The 23,532-nt window shown below is 35.9% G+C and overlaps 1 protein-coding gene across 4 annotated transcripts in view; it reads right to left on the reverse strand.

Moving 5' to 3' along the window:
• The window catches only part of LOC145694654 (tachykinin-like peptides receptor 99D), a 1,420,129-nt gene that overhangs the window by 179,449 nt on the left and 1,217,148 nt on the right, over positions 1-23,532 (reverse strand). For all 4 annotated transcript variants that reach the window (XM_081771116.1, XM_081771097.1, XM_081771106.1 and 1 more), the window contains exon 7: positions 6,342-6,538. In XM_081771116.1, coding sequence (XP_081627242.1) covers positions 6,342-6,538 — 197 coding nt within the window. The remainder of the gene's footprint in view (positions 1-6,341; positions 6,539-23,532) is intronic.

Consider the following 23,532-nt stretch of genomic DNA (forward strand, 5'->3'; position numbering starts at 1 on the left):
TCCACACAAAGCTCCTCATAAGAAAGAGTAACCAAACGCTTGCTGTAGCTTTATACTTTTCACGTTGATTTATCTTTTTCTCGTTTCTTTTTGTTTTATCCTTCCTTAATATTTTTCATTTCTGGATCCGAAGGGGGGGTCCGGACCCACCCCTTGGCTACGTGCCTGCCAGTACGTGTGAGTAGTGCGAGTGTCGCTTTTCTTTTGTTTGTTTTGTGTTCGAAAGTATGGCTGGACCTCCAGAGAAGCGGGAAGCTGCATCGTCCTTTCACAAAGGTACGTCTATTCATTATAAAACCTATTTTTGGGAGTATATTTCGCTTCTTGCTTATCAAGAAATGTCTGGTGTGTATTATTAGCAAGAAATTTCATTAATATGAACTAAAGTACGTAAATATAAGACGTCATTGTTGGCATGTTCTGCCGGCTGAACAATCGTACGCAACTGATAAAATTCTGCCTAATCCTTGTACTACTGCATCGTATTTCATTTTTATTGTTACTTCCTAGAAATATTGAATAATTGTTTGTATAATTGTTTAGGTTTGTAGCCAGGGTTGGATGCTTAACTAGCTGGAATTGTTGCTGTATTTATTTAATTGTATGAATTATTTCAAATGTTAATTTGGTGTTTTTTTTAGCTAATTTCTCTAGAACTTTAACAATTCTGGTTAATTCAAGATGAAACTTGTTTCGATTTCCATTTCAGGTCGAGGCCTTGACCAGGATGATGTACTTCAAATGATTGATGAAAGCGATATTGACGCTTATGAAAGTGATGGATAGAGAACTAAACAGTATTCCAGTATTAAGCTCGAAAGATAATGTTGTTCCACATTTTTTTTTTAATTTTTGAATTTACGCTGCATTCATTGAGGGGATCAGTGTACCCAGCTTTCTAATATTTCTCTTTTACCAGTTTAGTAATCTGTATGTATGACTGAGTTGGGGGGCGAATGAGGACTTCAGCATTGAGGCCATGTGTCTGTGTCACGACCGACACGGCTGCTCGCACAAGCACTGTATCAATAGAAGAGCAAGGAAAAGCTAAAACGAATATATAAAAAACAAAAAGTGCTTCAAAATTAAAAACAAAAATAATGATAAAAGAATAAATATATGGAATAAAAAAGATAACAAGAACAATATAGATAAAACAATAATTGATAGAACAATAGCTAAAAGCGTAGCAGTAATTAAAAGAATAAAGAGATTAGAAAGCACAGAGAATGTGAGCAACGTCAGAAGCATGAAGAAACTGAAGTACCAAGCTAACAATACCATCATCATCCACCAAAGCGCGGGTAAAGGTACAAGGCAATCCGTGATGTTCTCTGAGATCTGAATATTCAGGACATTCCACAAGAATGTGCTGAATACCCAGAGGGACAAATACACTCCTCACAATACGGACGGCCCAAACCACGCAGCAAATACTCATGTGTCAGGTGAGAATGTCCGATATGAAAACGCGTCAGAAGACACTTCATCTCGATGACTAGAGCGAAAACATGTATGTAACTTTCCTAGGAGCGGCTTAACTGCGTTCATTTTCATTAGGCTGGTCCCAAACTGCTTGCCAATGAGTGCGTATCAAGGTGGAAAAATGAGTAAAGATCGCAGTAAGAAGAATATGCTCCAATGCTACTCCAGCCAAGGCGGCGTTCTTGGCAATTGTGGCAGCACGTTCGTTTCCCCGGATGACCCGTTCCCCGTTTCCGTTCCCAACATGACCCGGCACCCAAGAGACAACAATGACACAGTTCTGGTGTTAGAGCTGATGGCTGGATCTCAGAAGAATGTCTTCAACGAAGGCGTGCTTAGTGAAGACTTCTGGAGGCCCCTAATTACGCTCTGAGAATCGATGCAAACCAGCACACGACGGAACGAGAGCGTGAGAGCATGTTCCAGGGCAAGCTTAATGGCAGTAAATTAAGTAGTATATACGGAACATAGGCGATGTAAGCTATATTCTGAGTTGATCTCATCAATGACAAAGGCACAGCCAACAGAATTTCCCTCTTTAAACCATCCGTATAGAACACATTAAAATTAGGGTTCTGAGAATGCGGCAAACTGTTGCTGGTACACCTGGGAATTAGTATGCTGCTTGGGGTGTGAAGACAAGCGTAATTCAAATCGTGGTTATCGAAGCAGCCTTGACAGGACAACAAATAATTGAAGCAACGAAAGAGAGGGCCACACAAATTCGCAGAAAGGAAACTTTCACACACATGGATGTACCACGGACGGACCATGTGTACAGCGACGACGTGCAGCATAGAGGTCGTAAATCCCGCCATCACACAAAAAAATCTACAGAGGTGATTAGAAATACAGAGCACGTGTGCCGAATAATTAAGAAGCCTCATACGACGATATATTAATGAATGTTCGTTGGCTTCAACATAAGGGCTGGCAACAGGACTAGTACGAAGCGCGCCAGTAGCTAGTCGAATGTCCAGGTAAAGAACTGTTTCTAGTTGTTTCACCAGAGAAGAGCGAGTGGACATATAAACAATAAACCAGAGTGTTTAAAATCAACAGGTTCCAAATGTATCTAGTGCAATATTCTTCTGTATTCAGGAAAACAGGAACTGCTTCTATGATTTCTATGGAAAGTGAAGCGGATAATGGAATGCAGAAAGGGAAATGAAATGGAAAGAACTAATAGTTCACAAATTATCAATATAAACTCATTATAAATATTGTACACATCAGGGGCGAATCCAGGGGGGACGTCGCCCACAGAAGAAGAAACTTTCTTATTATATATATATATATATATATATATATATATATATATATATATATATATATATATATATATATATATATAACCCATCCCAAAGATCGGAGCCCTTAAATGTTGCAGTATGACAACCCACCGCCTCCCCAGAAGTCGGTCCTGGATCCGCCCCTGGTACACTTTCTATATTAGTTTAACATAGTCAACATACATAACTGAATGTACGATAAATATAGGAATAAATGTACTCAAAATTTAGGAAGGTGAAACTCACTGTTCTTCCAAAAATATGTATCCCATTATGGACAGAAATATAGTGCCTTGTTACAAATGTTCAGCCGGCTGAACAGGCCCCCCACCCCATCCCGTCAACCGTACCGTAACAAAACTGTTATTTATGTGTTTCATAGCATCCCAATTTCATAATATATAAAACTCCTATCTCTGCGATTCCAACTAACAGCTTGGGACTGAAGAGGCTAGAGAAACATGTTCCGTAAAAGCAATGCTGCGATAGCCACAAAACGGAGTTTTATTGTATTGTTATACATGCAGGGTTCGTCACTAGTCATGCTGGTTTCTAGTAGCGTTTTCGAATCCCTTCTGCATGATCCAATTTGTGTAGGTTATATGTTCACAATTTCCCAAAACAATAGAAATATTTATTTACTTATTTATAAAAAAGAAAAGAACTGAATACAATTATTTGTTTGAAATATTACATATAAAGCTGAGAATAAAAATAAAAATTACAACAAAAAGATGCGTTACGTAACGAAGACGTAAACTCCCTAATTCCTCCTTGTGACACTTCGTAACGCAAGGCCTAACCCCCTCACCCCTTTGCCGCATTACGTAATATGTGGACGACCCCTAAGGAGCGCTAAAAAGTCAAGCAGTCTATTAAGCATTCTGTAAGTTCATGTGATTCGGGACTAAAGACAGGTTGTGGCGTTTCGCTAATTAGAAGGATGAAACACCATAAATATTTAGAGTATTTTCTTAACCTTCGAACGTTTGTCTTTGATGATCTTACGACCAGGGGCGGACCTAGGGCCGGACAACCCGGGCGACTGTCGTGGGCGCCACAGCTGGAGGGTGCCAAAACGAATCTCAAAAAGTAAATTTTATAACGTGTTTTCTACTGACTTTTTGGTTTATGTTCTTTTAAAGTAGCGTCAATTACATGATCTTTTTCCATTCCACCAGCGAAGAAGTGAGTTTCATAGTAATAGGGGTGTTGCATCGACCAATGGAGACATGACATGTAGAAGAAAGAGTAAAGGGGAAGTTGTTATTATTTATAGGGGTCATGTTCTTTGTAAATTTTTTCCCAGGCAATGAATGTTACTTTTTAAAAGTGGTAGTGAAAAGGGAACATTATATACAGCACTTACTATTGATTTCTTAGAAGCGACACCGCCGTGCCAGACTATCGACCTTTGTTGAAAGTAGCGTGTAGAAGATGTTAAGTGTTTCGCTATGTACAGTTCTTGCTAAGTACAGTTCGCTATGTACACTCTGCTTCACTTGAAGTGTCAACAGTGCATAAATAATGATAATAAAAAACACAATGTAATTGATACCATATGCATATTTTTAAGTACTAAATATACCTACCTCATGTATTTGAATATTATTTTTTTCGTTTTGAAAAATGGGTTTAAAATATTAAATTCACTGTAATAAAATGTAAAATATAGGCTAGGACAAGGGACGCCAAAAAGTCACTTTGCAAGGGTGAAAATTTTGTTTTGGTCCGCCGCTGGTTACGCCACTGCTCGTATGGCTGCATTTTCACTGCTCCTGCGTTTCTAGTGATTATAGTAACTCAATATCACGAGTCACGCTGGTAATTCGATAAAATAATAATAAAAAAAATAAACATAGAATCAAATTTCAACTTAATACAATCCCCACTAATTTAACCCAGCACATTGGGGTCAGTCGTTTATTTTTCTGAGAAGCTTGAGCAAATGTCGTCCATACGAGATCTCAAATGTTACAGTAACGATCGTACCTGAGTTTATCGTCATAAGCGGAATGTATGAAAGAATAACGAATGCACTTTTGCGCCTCGTAGGAAAGTAGTATAGTGAAATCACATTTAAATCAGAGTATGAAAATAAACTTATATATATATATATATATATATATATATATATATATATATATATATATATATTCTGTCATTATTGGCAGATCATTTTTTCCGGATTAAAAAACTTTCATGTATCACGGTCCTCAGCTAAACTTCACGTGTTCACGTCTTACCGTCTTTAGACTCCTTCTCTCTCTCCCTCTCTTTCCCGCCATCTCAAGCACATCCCTCATGATACAGCTTCTTCTCAGCCAATGTCCCAACCACTTTCTTTTCCTCTTTTCATTTACATCAAAAAATGTTGTTTTCTCCATTGCTATTTCTAACATCTTCCCATTCGTTTCCTGTTGAAGCTTTATTACACGTAATGCAATGTTTTATATTACAGAAATAGTGCTTACTCTTTAATATTTATAAAGTACAAACTACCACATAAGTTACTACGTTTGAAATGCGTATATTATAACCAATAGTAAAATGAATTTATTTTCCGTAAGTTGGTTACCTGTCTGAGTTGGTCAATCTTCAATGGAATCGAATTTTGTTCTTTTTCCTTCACATTTATTCTGTAACTTTTCTTTCTTCATTCTTTATTTCCTTGGTGGGATGTTTCCTTAATGTTTCCATGGTACGGGTCTATACAGTACAAAACGCCCTGCCACGGTGATGTTTTTGTTCCGTACATAAGGATCCTCTTTTGCTCAACTTTGTATCCTCCACGTTACTTATTTTATACATATTTTACATTTTAGGATTCTCTATAGACGTTTTCTTGTATCTCTGGTTGAACTCCACTGCTCTAAACCAGACTTTACCAAACAATGTGACGCAACATACTGGTATGTCACTTAGTCTAAAAGAGCTGAGTTGAGTTTAATGTCCCGTTCAGCAGCGAGACTATATGAGACGTGGGCCTACTGATTAACGTGGAGTCCGGACCAGATGAGCTCCCGCCGGGAATCGAACCTGGGTCTTCCACTCCAAAGTTAGTCTTAAAGAGTGTGTTGTGAAATTTTACAACTAAAAATTAAAGATTGTGCCACCCACAAAGTCTATAAATCTAGGCTGAATAGAAGAAATTTTATTTTGACCATTAGGCTCTTAAAAATAAGCTAGGATCAATTTTGAGACAAACTGTTCGCCTCCAAGAGCACCAACACAGCTCAATTCTAACCTATCTTGATCTAAGTATGTCGTGATGTTGTAGGAATTTAACAGCCAGTCAAAAAGGATTTTACTAAACTGCAATGCACTCCCAGATAGTATAGCTCTCGATTTGTTAAAGTTGGCTCGACATATTTTAATTGTGAAATATGTTAAACTATCTAACATTATCATTAAGTCTGGATTTCTGTAAACACATAAAAGCTTTAAAAAATGTCTTGAAATTGGTTTAGAAGAAGCAACATAGAATTAATTTTAAATACTTAACATTTAGACTCCATTTGTAATTAATACGTTTAAAAGACGGAAATTCTCGTATTAACTTACCTGCTGTTCATCCAGAAGTAGATGATCGGATTGTACATTGAGTTGGACATGGCGAGCCAATACATGAGAAGGTAAATTTCTTGGATATAACTTGACCGCGTTAGTTCTGGCATGTGGGGCACGATGATAAAGTACAGTTGGTACGGAAGCCAGCAAACAGCGAATATTATTACAACCACTATCATCATTTTCACAACCTGTTAAGAGAAAAAGGAAATAAATATAGAAAATACTTATCATATCACTTCTTATTCATACATACATCGCATATAATTTTACACGATTGTCAGTGGTATAAAGATTTGTTAGTGGTATCAAAGCAATAATATGAATCGAACACCTTCCACGTAGTACAACGTATTGCTTACGTTTATATTTTGGTATTTCTTTACTCGTAGGCGGGGATAATCAAGACAAAATGAAATGTATAGAAATGTATATTACGTAATTTCATTTTGACAATTCTCAAATTTAAGGAGAGTGGTCCTAAGTACTCCTCCTAAAGTTTAAGAAAAATGCATCAATTACCAATGTCCTGGACTCTTATATAACCATATAAGATAATACAATCCCATCAAAGAAGATAAAATAGGTCAATAACTGACCACGTGACCATACTAATATCTGACAATTATTCACCCAAAGAATGGGATAAGCTGGACCACCGAAAGTTTTTACAATGATACATATTCATATTCTAGGAACAATTACCAATTATTGATTTGACAATTCTCAAAATTTAAAGGTCAAGGAATGTATCCCTCCCAAAATTTAAGCTTGGTGCACAAATATGTCTATGAAAGGTACTGTACTCATTTTATAATAATCATATAAGGAAATAAAGCTGTATCAAAGAAGATAAAATAGGTCAATTACCTTCAATATTTGAATATTTGGCCAGTTTTATACCTATAAAAGGAAACAACACAAACCATCAAAATTTAAAGTGGGTCCTAGAGAACGTTTACCGAAATTCCCAAATTTAAGTAATGGTCCTATGTGCTCCAACAAAATTTAAAAAAGAAACATCAAAATTTACATGTCCTATAAAGGAAATGGACCTCTGTACATAGCCATATAACGTGCTAAATCCTTATCAAAGGGAATAAATTGGGTCAATAACCGAACATGTGGCCGTACTAATTTTTGGTAATTTTCAGCCATGAAAGGAAACAAGATAGACCACCCAAATTTATAGTGGTTATATACTAAAATACTATACTACTATACCAAATTCTTAAATTTTGTAATGTACGAAATTTAAGGGGTGGGCCAATGTACCCCTTCCAAATTTTAAGAGGGAAGCATCGATGTACTCATGCTTTATAAAAGAAAATAGACCCCTGAACACGTCCATATAATCATATAAAATAATAAAGCCCTCATTAAAGGAAATAAATCGGGTCAATAACCAACCACGTGGTCGTACTAATTTTTGGCAATTTTTAATCCATAAAAGGGAACGAAATGGACCAGGCAAATTTGTAATGATGCGTATTAGGGTTTTATACTACTATACTAAAATTTTAAATTTGGTAATTTCCAAAAATGAAGGAGTGAGCTAATCAACACCTCTCGAATTTTCAAAGGGGTGCACTAATGTAGCTATATCTTAAGAAAGACAATAGACGCCTGTACACGTTCATATAACCATATAATGTAATAAGACGTCATTAAAGGAAATAAAGTGGGTCAATGGAACATCTTCCATGTAGTACAACGGATTGCTTACGTTTATATTTTGGCAATTTTTTAACCATGAAAGGGAACGAGATATACCACCGAAATTTATAGTGATACATATTATGACCTATACAATTATACCTTGTTCTTCCATGTAGTACAACGAATTGCTTACGTTTATATTTTGGCAATTTTTTAACCATGAAAGGGAACGAGGTATACCACCGAAATTTATAGTGATACATATTATGATCCTATACAATTATACCTAGTTTTAAATTTAGCAATTTCTAAAATTTAAAGGTGAGCTAATACCCCTCCCAAATTTTCAAAGGGGTGTACTAATGCACCTACATCTTAAGAAAATGAATAGGTCTCTGTACACGTCCATATAACCATATAAAGTAATAAGACCACATTAAATGGAATAAAATGGGTGAATAACCGACCTCATGGCAAGCACGTGGTCATACTAATTTTTGACAATTTTTTTACCCATAAAAGGGAACGAGATGGACCAACAAATGAACCAAATTTATTGTGATACCTTTTTAGATTTGACAATTTCGAAAATTTAAGGGGTGGGCCAAATTTCCTCTCTCAAATTATCAAAGGGGTGCACCAATGTACTTACGTCTTACGAAAGGGAATGAATCCCTTTACATGCCCATATAACCGTATAAGATATTAAGACCTTATCAAAGGGGGATAAATTGGGTCCAAACCTCCGAAATTTGAATTTTTTTCAATTTTTTATCCATGAAAGGAATGAAATGAACCCCCAAAACATACAGAGATACATAACCTGGTCCTATACTACCATACCAAATTTTTAGATTTGGCAATTTCAAAAATTTAAGGGGGTGGTTCTACGTACCCCTGCCAAAATTTAAAGAGTGAGCCAAGTTACCGCTGCCAAAATGTAGAGGGGGTGGTCCTAGGTCATTGACTCCGGGCCAGGGACCATGAGTTCTGAGGTAGGAACCTAGGGGTACAGGGGTCAGAGTCCAAAGTGTCCTCAGCCGAAGCCCATACTATTTATGATCACGCATAACTTCGACTAGATCCACCGAGTTTGATTATCGTTTCTTTTTGAAAAGTATTCTTTTATTGTGTTCAATGTAAGCTTTATAAGGGTATAATAATAGTATAAAACTCTCAAAATGTAAACTAAAGTGTAAAATCAAATGTTCATGCTACAAAAATCATTTCTATGTTAAATAAGTATAGTTTTATTAAGAAAGTGTACAAACGTATGTTGATTTAGGAGGTTTTTTTGAGAGGGGGGGGGGGGAGAATTCAGACTTGGTGGATCCCTTGTCAAGAACATCGTAATTTTTAAGTGAAATCTATATAAAAATATCCATTTTTTTTAAAAAAAAATAAAAAGTAATTCTACAACCTCCTAATTTACAAAGAAGTTCAGAAAGTTAAAATACTTACGAAATGAAAATCAACAAATTACTCATATCTCCGGTAAAAGCAAACAAAAATCCTTGACATAAGGTAAGCATTGATTTGCAAATAAAGATTAGGGATCAAGCTTTTCCATAACGTTTGTTGCAGATATATATATTTTTCGTGGCCCATAGATTGATCTTCATTGCAACAGGAAACAATAATTCGTAAAGTTTTTATTTTGTAAATTTAAACGGAAACAGACTTCATTTAACAAGAAACTGACATACCTTATTGTGTGTAGACAGTGATCTGGACACATCACAGTGGTGATACATCGCTGTTCAGAGAACTCTGGAGACGTAACCACTCGACAGAATGCAACCAAACTTGGTAGGGGTACATTTGAGAAAATGCAGAAGTGATTGGTGTAGAAAGTAAAATTAATTCCAATTTTCGCTACCAGAGGTAATAGTGGCGCTGTGCAACACCAAATAAGTGCAGCGTGGAAGAAAGACGATGGTAGTGATGGTAAATTATAAGAAAGGCTGTAATTACCTCTTCTGTGGGTCTCGTGGCATTGATTACCAATGCTATTAATACCCCGTGGACAGTGGCGGATTTAGCAGCTTTTGAGCTGAAGCGTCCCTTTAAAATTCTTGGATATCTTACAAAAACAAAGTTAAATGTTAGTTTTTCCTGTGCTCATAAAATGGAAGCTGTCTTCAAGATTCCAGGGAAAGATTAGTGTCAAATCTCGCCTCCAGAGGTTATTGTGTTTCTGTTGCTATGGAAGACAAATGATAGTATTGATATTCAATGAAAGAAAGGCCATAATTATGCTCCCAGTGTGACGCCTGGCATTGATTTGTACTCCTATTAATAACCCCGTGGTGTAGTGATGTGTTATGGGCGATGATGATGATGTGGTGTTCTGCCCATAGGCAGGCACTGTCCAAGGAAAACGCGTGGTGACTAGTACCGTAACAGATGAAGATGACGTTCTAAGAACGGGACCTAGAGGTTAACATGGGATCAGACTCACGTATCTTCATCGGAAATCGAAACCGGGACCCCTTGAACAGAAGGCAAAAGAGTGTGGGAAGAAAAAAGAAGCAAACATCGGATCACCATCAATTCACTTTGGGCATATAGTGGCACTCAAATCCGTATCACTGAAACACATGCAGGCGTGAGTAAGCACGTGGAGAGGTAATTACAGCCTTTCTTACCATTTAGCATCACTAGCATGCTTTCTTCCGCGCTGCACTTACATGGCGTTGTACAGCGCCACAATTACTTCTGGTGGTGAAAATTGGAACTAATTTTGTTTTCTACACCAATCTCTTCTTCATGTTCTCAAATATGCTGCTACCAAGTTTGGTTGCATTCTGCCAAGTGGTTACGTCTCCAGTTTTCTAAACAGCGATACTTATTTTATGATAACCTGGTATGTCTGACATTTACAGTATACATTTTGAGTTTGTTCTACACGCAAATATTCATCCGACAGTTTAATTCTGTAGCCAATCAATCAATGAAGTTTTTGTAAAACTTTGTGTTTTATAGATTTAGTTTTGTTATATTTGTCTGCTTTAAACAATTACCCATTTACCTAACGAGAAAATGATCTAACTATATCTACTATGACAATGACAAGGAACTTCAGCTCAAATCGAAAATCAAATCTCGTGAGCAATTATTGACCACGATAAGGTTTACCATTATAAGCGTTAATAACGTCGTACGGGTAACAAATACAGTAAGAATGCATGGCTCACTGAACTCTGCTGGGTAGTTTGTTTTCGTTGTGAAAGAGTGTACAACAAACTAAATCAACAAATGAGAGAAATCTTAAGCATTTTTTTTAACTGCAGACCATGCTCCTTCGAAGTTACAATTTTAAAAATGCTGATGTAATGCTATGCAGATGGGAAATTCAAACCTCCAAAAAGCACAGAATGCTCTACAAAGAACTGTAACAACACTTGAAAATATCGAACGCGTAACACAAGATGTGTTGAATAGGGAAACAGACGTTCTTCGGCTACCAAAGTCACCTGACTTCACACACTCCCTTGATTTTTATTTGTGGGATTTTCTAAGGGAGAAAAATAGTGCGCACACAACCATTATCTATCGAATAACTGAAGATGTTGATCGTTGATTTCCTTCCCGACTTGTATTTCTGCCGTTAATGTAATGCCTTTTGGAAGCGTGTGTGTTTCCAAAGACACGATGCTCAATTTGCACGCGCTTATCGTACGCACATGTTATAAATAAATACAAATTTAGTTGCAGAATTCAACGAGCCATGTAATCTTATTGTATTCCACACTGTATTTATGACCCTATGGAAAAGCTAAGGAGTGACAAATAGATATGGCAAATGTATAACAGGCCGAAAGTTGTAATACATTAAAGTTCATGTAAAATAGCACCTACAAATAGGTAAACACAATACTGAAAGCTTAACACTATATATCATATTTTCAAAAATACAGGGCATTCCAGCAGACTCCAAGAATTATGTGCTTTCTATCAATAAATACAATTGTTAAAGTGAGTAACTTGAACGGCTATTAGAAATGGTATGGGAAAATGTTTCCAATCAGAGGAAGGTCATAAAGGAAAGGGGAACAAAGGAGGTGGAACGAGGTAGGGAAAAGGACAAGTAAGTGTTGGCAGTGTACAAGTAATCTTGGATCTATGAGGACTATGTCTGCTAAACCATCGACTATGCCATTTATGTTCTTGTTTCCCAGTCATCACAGTTCTTTCTCAATGCTAAGTTTCCTACATGCACCTTGTTCTATCTGTGTGGTTTACTCGAAAGGACAGCAGTAGAATTTAACGTCACAAGAGCATACAAGTGGAAATGACTGCTTTAAATGTAGCAGTAAGGCATGGAAGAATAATCCTGACGTTCCCTAAGCATTTTCGGTATTAACTAGAGAATGAGATAAGGTAATAAGTCAATTTTAGTCAATAGATGGGTCATTATTCTGGACTTACTCCGACCACGCACAAGAGACTTATAAGATTGTAATGTCAGTACCTACGAACGTTGCTCCACACGATAACTTTTGAACAGAAACGCATTTTTGAATTCTGTGTTTTGCTATAGATGACAAAACACAGAATTAACAGATTGACCCTAATAACGGCCGAGTTCATTAAGACGCCTAATCACTGCGAAATTAAAATACCGCTAATTTTACAGTAATTGTGTGATATCTTCAAATATATAAAAGATAATCGAAATGTGAAACAAGAGCATCCTATACAATATTATTTTGCATGACGAGTCGTTATCACGAATCACCTAGTAGCATTCCGTTTGCAGCCATTTAGAAACGTGAAAGTAAATGCCGAGTTTCTAAATGGCTGCAAATGGAATGCTTCTAGCTCACTCGTGATAATGGCCCCTCATGCGAAATAATATTGTATAGAGCGCTGTAATTTTAATTTCGCTGTGATAGGGCCTCTTAATGGAGTCAATCCGTTAATGTCTTCACGGGTAATGGTTACTAGTCATGTCCTAATTCTACAATGCTACTAGATACACATCTAGAACTTAGATGGCAGCAAACATCCTCCAACCGTTGACACCTACCGGAAAGAAAGTGAAACTTCAAGAAATAGAAATAAATGTACGTTTCGCGTGATTCACGTTACAGCTTTTAGCAGAGTTTAGTTCCGTAGACATACATGCATCTAGAACTGATCCAACGTACAAAGAAAATCACTGATAATCAAACATTATACTTTTCAACACTTTATACCTTAATTCTGAAAATTAGGCCTGACTACAATAAGCAAATATTCAATGAATTAATGTCTTTCTATGTCATACACTTCAACAAGGCATCTCTTGCACTGGGTTACAATTTGCTTCCATTACCAAATGTTGGCAGAAAAGGTTATGAAGGTTATGAAAAGTTTCACATGCCAAGTTAGGCAAGAAATGAAATCTTTGAGTTTTACGTCCCACGTTATGACGATTAGACTAAAGGAGACAGTGGTGATGAGTGATGAATCAAATGGTGAAATGAAGAAAGTAGGAGGAAACAGGAGAACCCAGAGAAAACCCACGGACACGGTGTTTGTCCACCACAAAGTTCATTTGGCAAATACTATCATTCTCCTCACACTGTGTGAACGAGCCTGTCCTCTTTCTTGGCGTAGCATTTCTGTAGTTTTCTTCAGTGGAACTATTATCATCCACTTAAGCTTTAGATTTATTTATGAATGTCTGCTTTTTCACCTTCTCCGCACACATAGACTGTGACAACACCCCTCCCATGCAGGGCTGGTGTGATAGACTGGAAATAGGCGAAATGTATCCAAGTTGATTATGAACTTGAAGATTGTACAATTTTGTCATCCATGTTATTACAAATTATATTATTACGGAATGCCTATTTTAGTTAATATCTGCAAAAGCTCCACATATCCATTTCTCTCATTACTTTAAAAAAAATGTGTACCCATATTAAATTGAATTCAAAAGCTCATATTTCACCGACTGCTAATAATATTTTAAAATGTTGTAGTTGGCAACTCTGCTTATAGTAAAGAAGTGAACAAAAGACTGGCGGTGAGTTCCTAGACAGAACTGACTATAAATCCAGGGCCAAATTATATACAATGGATAGATACCAAGTTTTAGCTTCTTATCTATTACCTTGATTTAACTGTAGCTCCAAAAAGCTACACTTTTATTCTACGTACTTGTAAACGTATCTTTTATTTCAGAACAACTGCAGCGAATGAACTTGTGCTACTCTCTATAAATTTATGAAACTCCAAATAATGTTACCAACTTCGTTGTTTTCCACTTGCTCAAGGTATGTGAGTACTGTGTGAGTTTAAGCTTCATGCCGCTCACATTTTCGGACTGCTCATATTAAACTGACTTCCACTATATAAGAAAATTTCAAGGCTGTAGCCCACGAGAACCTAAGTCAGGAACGCCAAATATAAACACTGCTATCGGTGTGAAAGATACAATGAGGTATGCCGAATAGATGTTGTTAGGACAGAAGATATGGAGATTAAGATTTATAAGATTTGTAGATGAGTTGATTTTTGAGTTGATTTTAGTGTAGACGAGATTGCTTTATAACTGAAGATTATAAAAAATATAATGGAAGAAAAAAGAATGCTAAATAAGAGTAAATACCAAGATGAGTATTTTTCGTCCTTCATTTCACATTATATATGGCGGGTGGGTGGATAATGTGCCTTAAGTCAAAAATTAGTGTTTTAAAGAAAAGGTATTTGAAAGTTCAGACATAAATCCAAATTCCGGTTTTGGGAAAATGATTAACTGTTGTAGCTCTTCATGTTAATAAGAGTGGTTTTCAAAACCTGAAAACATGTCATTTGGAAGAAAGCAGTATTTCAAGGATTTTCGTAGAATTATTGTCAGCATGCACAGAAAATAACGACACAGCGCATTGTACAGGCGCACTTTCAGTTTAATCTAAACTGAATGTTCGGATGTAGAATGAGCTATTTCATTACTTTCTATACATTCCGTCAATAATACGATAAAACTTCTTGAAATACTGCTACTACTAATAGTACTGAAATACATTTTAATCCAAATTACACCGTTCCTTTAGTTCCAAGATGTACAGTTCACATTCAAACACATCAGTTTGTTCAATAATAACAACACTAGTGTATATCTACGCGTAAGAACGACACCACTCCGTCTTCGATGCTGTCAGGTTGTATGTCTCTGTCTGAACCGGATGTAGGAAGATCTTTGTAAAAGTATGAAACACTACAGAAACAACCCGAAGCAGCTCCAACAAATCCTCCTTTTTCCCATAGGAACAGGTCCTTTTAGGCCAAATATGGTTTCAAAATTAGAAGCTTTCCTCTATTTGCAAAATATACCTCTTGGAATCTGTTCTCATTCAGGAATGTTTTGTAGTTAATGAAACCCATCTCGCCTTTTCCATAATTCAGCCATTTTACTGCTCTCCAGTTTAGAGTCCAGTGTTCTCCCTCTTGATTCATTTTTCTGTATTGCATATGGCCTCTCAGAAGGGCGGCAAAATCGTGAAAATCTTCTCGTTTCATCTCATCTACTATTAACGACTTCTTCTTTCCTAATTGTCTCATTAGTACTGCCCAATCATGCAGATGTTCAATGTCTCCATTGTATCTTTTTCGCCATTTGATTGGTAATTGTTTATCACAAGTTTGACATGTATTTATATGTGGTTTCTTTATCGATAACTTCATTTCATTAAACACTTTCTCAAAAATACGTCCGCTTACTGGAACATCTGCGCACTCTTTAATATAATTCCTGTAAAACTCAGCCAGGGTCACATAAGATGGTAAATACTTTTCCTCAGAATCATTTCTTGTATAATGGCTTTCGTACGTAGGTATATGCTCTAAATACTGACACATACTATTAATATCTTCAAAAGTTTTCTTGTTTGGTGCTTCATGAGATCCTCTGCCGTCATTCTGTATGAGTTCGTTTACTGTGCAACATTTCTTGTGTAATACTGCTTTTAAAAAACTCGTGTTTTTTCCGTATAATTTCATGAAGCATGATTTGCAAACTTTTTGGTTTGAACAATGAAGTGAAACGTGGTATGAGACATTTGTCGGTGATGACTATGTTGAGATATGGATAGGTTCATTTGCTGCATTCGAAAACCAAACAAATGTGTTTACTGTAAAATACAATAGCACCATTTACATACCCATATTTGAATCTTCGTCACACTTTCCTTCATGTTTCGCAGGTTTTCCAATAGCCTGAAGTAGCAACTTCGCCCTCCGTTCACTCACATCCAGTAATAGTATTCTAGAAAGCACTGGATTGAACAACATCTGACTTCTATTCTTCAGTGTCCAGTGCTATTACTACAATCCTAGTCATAGTATTCTCTTGTTTCTGTTCTCTTCATAATCTTTTCCTTGAGTTCTTATCTTATTAAACATCTCCTTATGGAAAGGGGAATGTGAAATTTGAACAGCACTCAATAAAACATTTGTTTGTGAATAACATTCGTATTTCCAAAGAATAAATTCATTTATTAAAGTATTATTTTCTTTCCATAATAGTTTTAAGCTAGAGAAGAATGTGTAAAGTCATGAATTAAATTTAAAAATATTGGTGTAAAATAAGTTATGTCAATATAATGTTGACATAACACATTTTGCACACCCACTATCATACTTTTACACCGTGTCTTATGTGATAAGTTACCAACACCATGCCATAACACATTCTGTACACCCATTTCTGTTTCGATCCCAGATAACTCAAAATACACTTCATAACTTCGCCACTGTTACCATTATGTCTTATAGCACTATACACACACATTCACTTCACTTTTCTCTATCCAGTGTCTAAGATAACCCAATTCGGGCAATTTTTGACTTAACGCACTTTATCCACCCACCCGCGATATACCGGAGGGTAGGACAGTATATACCATACGCGATCGATAACACTTATCAGATCTTGACCAATATTAGGATGATGATGATCATAGAACTTCATGAACTTTGTACACATATAATATTGCTTAGTATGTACTCCCATGCGCAAAAAAAATTGCGCGTATACTGTAACTCAAGATTTTTCGCATTTATTCCATTTTCCTTACGTTTATGGGTAAAATTCAGTTATTAGTATGTGGAGACAATAGAAAGCAATTCATCTAAGGAGATATTTCCAAAAAAATATAATAAAATAATAAAAATATAAGCAAAAAACAAAATTATGCTCGGTTTTGTGTATACTGGCAACAATGATTTCTAGGGATTTTTTCAGTAGCAGATCACAATTGCGGAGGGAATTCAGTAGGGGAATCGAGAAATTGGATCAAGGAACTGGATAGTGGACTAAAATGTTGCATTTATTGGTTAAAACCTAGTGCGTAGATTGCCTGCCAAATATAAATGAGCTTCTGTAACTAAGATGTCGTACGAAAATATAGAATTAAACAGAAAAACTCTTATCTTAAGGTTCGAAGCGATACGCACCATGGTTATGAAGATTATTTCTTTAAAAAAAGGAGCTAACACCATGTAGCCTCCGTGGTTCGGTGGGTAGAGTGGCGAAGTCGTAGTTATTTTATAATTTTGACACCACATCGAATCCCATCCCATTTCTCTTTTTTTTTTTAAAAAAAAAAAACATTATAATTTTCATGTTAATAAGAACCAAAGCAATATAATAAGGACAACTTACTGATATTTTGCTGTAATGACGTATTTATCCAGGATTAGAGAACTATTGTTAATAGCTATTGTTTTCTGTTCATGCTGTTGTATAGTTTCTCTCATCCTGTTTTCTTGGGGAAAAAACAATTTTGTCTCCAACGAAGTGTGAAGGATATATACGGACAGAAAAAGACATCTTAGTACCAAACGTGATTTACCGTGATGAAGTGGACTAGTTTGCCATTATATATATATATATATATATATATATATATATATATATATATATATATATATATATATATATAATTGAAGTTGGCTTTTCTTTAGGTTTTAGCTAAAAAAAATATGTTTTTCTTTATAAGACTCTACTTTATGAGGCAAGGTGTGTGATCATACCCACAAATTTAGCTGGGGAGTGAAAGATAATGGTTTATACAAACATTTTACAGGTTTAGGTGCGTGAAACACCAATACACCATGGTCTCGCTTATCCGACCATCCTTTGTTCCACATACCATATGATCCGATATATCATTGCAAATAGCACCAATCTGCAAGAAGATCTGCAAGTTGGGTCTTAATCTATTTTTCATGCTGTGGAGTCTATCGCCTAGCGCGCCCGTCTACACCTTGACTCATACGTCTATCATTCAGTGCAGACACGTATCCAGGTTTTCTATTCGGAGGGGGCCCAACACGAATCCTCGTAAGCACGTAATTCTAATGTTTTAAATATCAATAATAATAATAATAATAATAATAATAATAATAATAATAATAATAATAATAATAATAATAATAATAATGCAACAGTTCTGTACCTCTCTTAAACTTTTTCCTACTTTTCATTTATAAACTGGTTTATTTTGGAAACTGCATTATAGCACAAACAAAATGAAACATATTTTCGAGAGAAATGTAACTAAAGAAAACTGTCTGCTACGTATATCACATAACAAAAATAGCAAGAAGACATGGAGTGTATCGTTCTAATATATTAAAGTTAAAAACAGAACGGAAACGAAATGTTAATCCTATTTAAAACTGTTCTTTAATTCCACCTGGTCAGTGGCGTATTTACGATTTTGTTTCGGGAGGGGCTTTGCTAACTTTCGGGGGGGCTTTGCCTGGAAATGTGAAAATTCTGCAAGATATTTCATTTACTTTACTATACTAAGTAAGATTTCGTGGGGGGCTTAAGCCCGGAAGCCACCCCCCTAAATACGCCACTGCAACTGGTATAATGGCATTATGGTATGTTCTTAGAATTATAACAAGACAACAGCACATTGCCCAAAGTTTGGACACTGACTACTAGTAAACTGATATAAAAGAACCTCAAAAGGGTAAAGGCAAGTTTATTAAAAAGTGCTTGAGTTTCGGAGAGAGACAGCTCTCAGGCCCTCACGCTGGATACGTCCCTGATTCAGTGCAGTGCAGTTATTTGTTATAAAACATTATTATTAGATGCGTAATATGTAAAATTATATCATAAGTGTTACTTTTAATAGTTCTTTTCTTAACACATCCATATTATCCAGCGTTCTGCCTGCCTGTTTATTTTGGATAAGCAAAACTCTACTGTATTTCCAAAGCTAGCATATACATGAACTAGAATTGTATCGTCCTAGAACAGACAATAGTATGAAATGCTTATATTAAAAGGCTGGAATAAAAAAAGCATAAGTACTGATTTGGAAGCGTGAGAACAAATTAAAAACAATTCAATATATTTCCTAGGTATCAGATTATCATCTTATTATGTCGATGTGTATTCTTTTTTAAACATAGTTTTAAAAGTTATACCATTCGCAATATTCCTGAGGAAATCGAAAGAAAAACTCCTTGTGCCTCTTATGGCAAAGCGGCTTAAGTGCATGGTCCGAAACCGATTCCCACGTTAAGGTATAGATAAAGTTCCCGTACTTCAAAACTGCAAATCCGGGACGCTACTAAATTACGAGAATCTTTGAAATGCTTAAAACTGAAAGAAGTGTTGAATACTAATTTACTTTCCTCCATTAGATAGAGTTGTTCAAGTATTACGTTATCACATTTTTATTCATTTCACTAGATCTTCCAAGGACGCCAATTTCTCTTTAAATTTGGGGGAGGGCATTCAAATGCAGAAGATATATATATGAGGATTTTTAAGACAAATTACAATCAAATTATGCCAAATATTGTATATTCATAAATACAAAGGAGGCCTACATGAGCTTTGAGCGGGCTCGGCCCCCCAGGATCGGCGCCCTTGCGTTCTTCCTAGTTAAGCAAACGTAAGCAGATGATTTACTCCCTCCCCCTGGTAAGCAATTTTTTCCCCTCAAGATCTGTTGTGTTTCGTGAAATAACAGCAGGAATTTCCTGATTACTTAACCATCTAAATGAATGTTTTCACTTAGAGCCATCCCGTCGATTTGCGTTGCCTAGGACTAAAATAAATTAAGGGTCAATAATGAAGATGAGACTTCCATATCAAACATGAAGAGACATGTGGATCGGAGATCTTTCTTTGTTCCAACTTTGATATTTTCAAATCCATGATGGGAAATTATATTATGAGTACAATTTTCGAAATGAATAGTATACAATCGTAAAAATATCTTACAAAACGATAGTTTATTGCAAAATACTTTGACTCAAAGAATAAATTACAAGTAATAAACTTGTTACTTTTCCTGAAGAGTCTAAGTCGTGAATGAGACGGAAGCTGTCGAGCGTAGTGCTTGGAACGATTGCCTCACTTGTTCTACCTTCCCGTGGCGCAGCCTTGATTCGACTTGATCCTAAACGGATTATTCAGAAGTCGAAGTCGGAAGATGTTTCCCATTTTTCCAAAAAAATCTTGGTCGATTACAATCTGCCTCACTCGTGAGGGGACAATCCCATGCCGTAAGCGTCGGTGGGCCACCGATAGGCAACTAGTGACATGTCCCCAAAAATTGGCGGTCCCGCAGCCAAAAATTGGTAACACTTCCGTTTTGAAAATTATACCACCACCGGCAGAGAAGCGACGGAACGCCAACGAACCACAAAATTATTCCCCTAAAATACGTTAAATCGCCTATATGCGTAATTTCTTTGCATCAAGATGAGTCTAAAAACATTTTTAAAAAAATAAAACGAAAGTGCCCTGAGCTGGGCGTGAACCATCAACCTTAGGGTTACTAATTGCGTGTTCTTCCGAATTCGTCACGGAGGCGATTATGAAGACACAGCTTGTAGAGTGATAAATCGTTGAAGTCTTTTTAATATTTCTAATCAGAGTGCTTCTTTAACCGTGTATATTTGAAGACAACTGTTCGGAATCAAATCAAATGCACTCGTCATGTAATTTTATAACAAAATGGCAAGCGTCTATTTACTTTTTTCATAGTTCTCCCATATTCACTTGCTAGTGATCGGCGACAGTTGCCAACTAAATTCATACAATTATACGCACCCACCTCAAGATTTTTCACTTCATGATGTAAAGGCAGGAGTTACTCTTGACTCCCGGAGCTCAAATATTGTCCTTATAATAACAATTCGTCAGGGAAAAATAATATATAATAATAACCGCATGCACATGACTGGCGATAGTTCATGTTGGTCCCTTTACGATTCTCCGTGACAAATCAAACGAGCGCGGACCAAAATGAAGTCCTCGTTCTTACGTTGTGGTAACTTCAATACCCCCGATTCTAGATATCTGCTTCGACTCGACGAATCCCTGCCACTAGTGGCACGCTAGCGGCAATCCTTCGACGTGTCGCTATATCGACGATCGCCATTTACCGGCAAGTGAGCCACTAGGAGTTGGCGACGTTTACGGCATGGGGAAGCTAATAAACAAACAAAAATAATAATAATAATAATAATAATAATAAATCTCAAGCCTTATAAAAAAGTTTTCTGAAAAGTTACATTTAGCAAATACATTTGTTGGTATTCCAGAACTGTGAATTCACCTTCATTCATAATTTACTTCTATCGTAGTTTTGATATGAGAATGATATGTCTGAAACTAACACAGGTAATTAATACTTTTTTTTGCTTTACTCAGATTTAGCAGTTTTACTTAACAGTCAGTCAATTTGGATCTGTGATATCAGAGTTTTAGAGATTTCCTTAATTTTTTCATTTCTAAAAAAGTTTGCAACTAACACCATTAACGTATCTCTTTCGATATTTCCATATGTAATGGCTTGGTCACTTCCAGTATATTTCAAACAATAAAATATTTACGGTGTCTTACTCCATTAATCCGAACTACATTTTATATCCAACAACTCTGTGCATTTTCCCTTAAATCTGCAAACTTTCTACTAGGTTAAAACTCAGTATTTTCTATTTTCTTCCTTTCTTGCTAAAACGAAAGTGTTCTTTAGACAACCTGGAATGATGACTCTATACTACATTATGTTGCATAGGGCATTTTATGTAGCATATCATTTGACAGGTGGACACTTTCTTTTTATATTGAAAGCAACAGGGATTAAGTCCTTCTACACTTATATGATAAGTAAACACATTCTTTTTGATTCGTGGAATTGTGCCAATGCACTAGGTCCAGAGAGTTTTTAATTAAAGATAATAATAATAATAATAATAGTTATTATTATTATTATTATTATTATTATTATTATTATTATTATTATTATTTTATTGACTTAGGTTTTCCTGAATATTAAGCAATATTTCACAAAAAGCTGGTATTTTTAAACAAATGTGTTCGATATCAAGTTTTCATAAAAGTAGTCACTCTCTCCTATAAATAATTTCAGAGGGGCCGCGGTGGCTCAGTGATAAAGCGTTCACCTTTGGTGCATGGGATCCTTGGTTCGACCCCAGCTCGCACCAAGTGAATTTTGTGGTGGAGAAACACCATGTGCATGGGTTTTCTCGGGGTTCTTCCGTTTTCTCCCACTTCTTTCATTCCATCATTGCATTCATTTCTCATCATCACCGTGTCCTTTAGCCTAGCCGGTATAACCGTGGGTCGTAAAACTTAAAGATTTGATTTCAAATAATTCCAACCAAAACAGTTCCAGGAAGTATGTCATTTCGAATAAAACAAACCATTCTATAAAATTCTGAGTATTATTATTTTTTATATATACAATTCTAGCGGACCTTATTTCTAAATCGAAGGGTAAGAAGACTAAATTCACTCTCTTATTATTATAAATTCATTTCAATTGAAGCAGTTAAAATAGTTGGGAAAATTAGAAAGCTATACCCTATATCCCAGTGTGCCACAACCGGATAACGTGGCACACTGGCGTGCCCAGCAAAATGAACAGTGTGACGCAAACTTTTACCTATTATTTACAAGAATATTTGTCGAGTTTATTTTATTTATTATTATGAACGATTTTTCCACGGATCAGCTCTCTGTATACAATTAAACAAACAAGTATCATATTGAGGGAATGAGTGTAATTATTTACTTTAATAGTAATATATATATATATATATATATATATATATATATATATATATATATTTGTATTTTCTACCGGGAATAACTGCATCCGGTCTAGAAAGCTGGGACTAACAACAAAGGAACCCGATGTGCTAAACACACACCACCTACGCACTTCAATACACCAACGAAGGTGCAGACTATTCATGAATTAAAGTCTCTCACCCAATGTATTCTCCTAACATGTCTCTCAGCGATTACAACATTTTTTGGTATCTCAATCACTTCCTAGTAGGATAGGTTTACCTAGAGACCACTGATTAACCTGGTATTGGATGTTTCACTTTCTTACCTTTGAAGTTGACAGTCATCGGTTGGACAATCTCACACGCAAATATCTAATGTTAACAACGTTTCTTTTATAATTTCGTAATATTGTATTATTTCTTTGTATTATTTATTAGATTGGTTAGGCTTGTTTCAACA

This window comes from Thermobia domestica, chromosome 1 (assembly GCF_964235325.1).
Source record: "Thermobia domestica chromosome 1, izTheDome1.hap1.1, whole genome shotgun sequence".
In the NCBI taxonomy this organism is placed as follows: Eukaryota; Metazoa; Arthropoda; class Insecta; order Zygentoma; family Lepismatidae; genus Thermobia; species Thermobia domestica.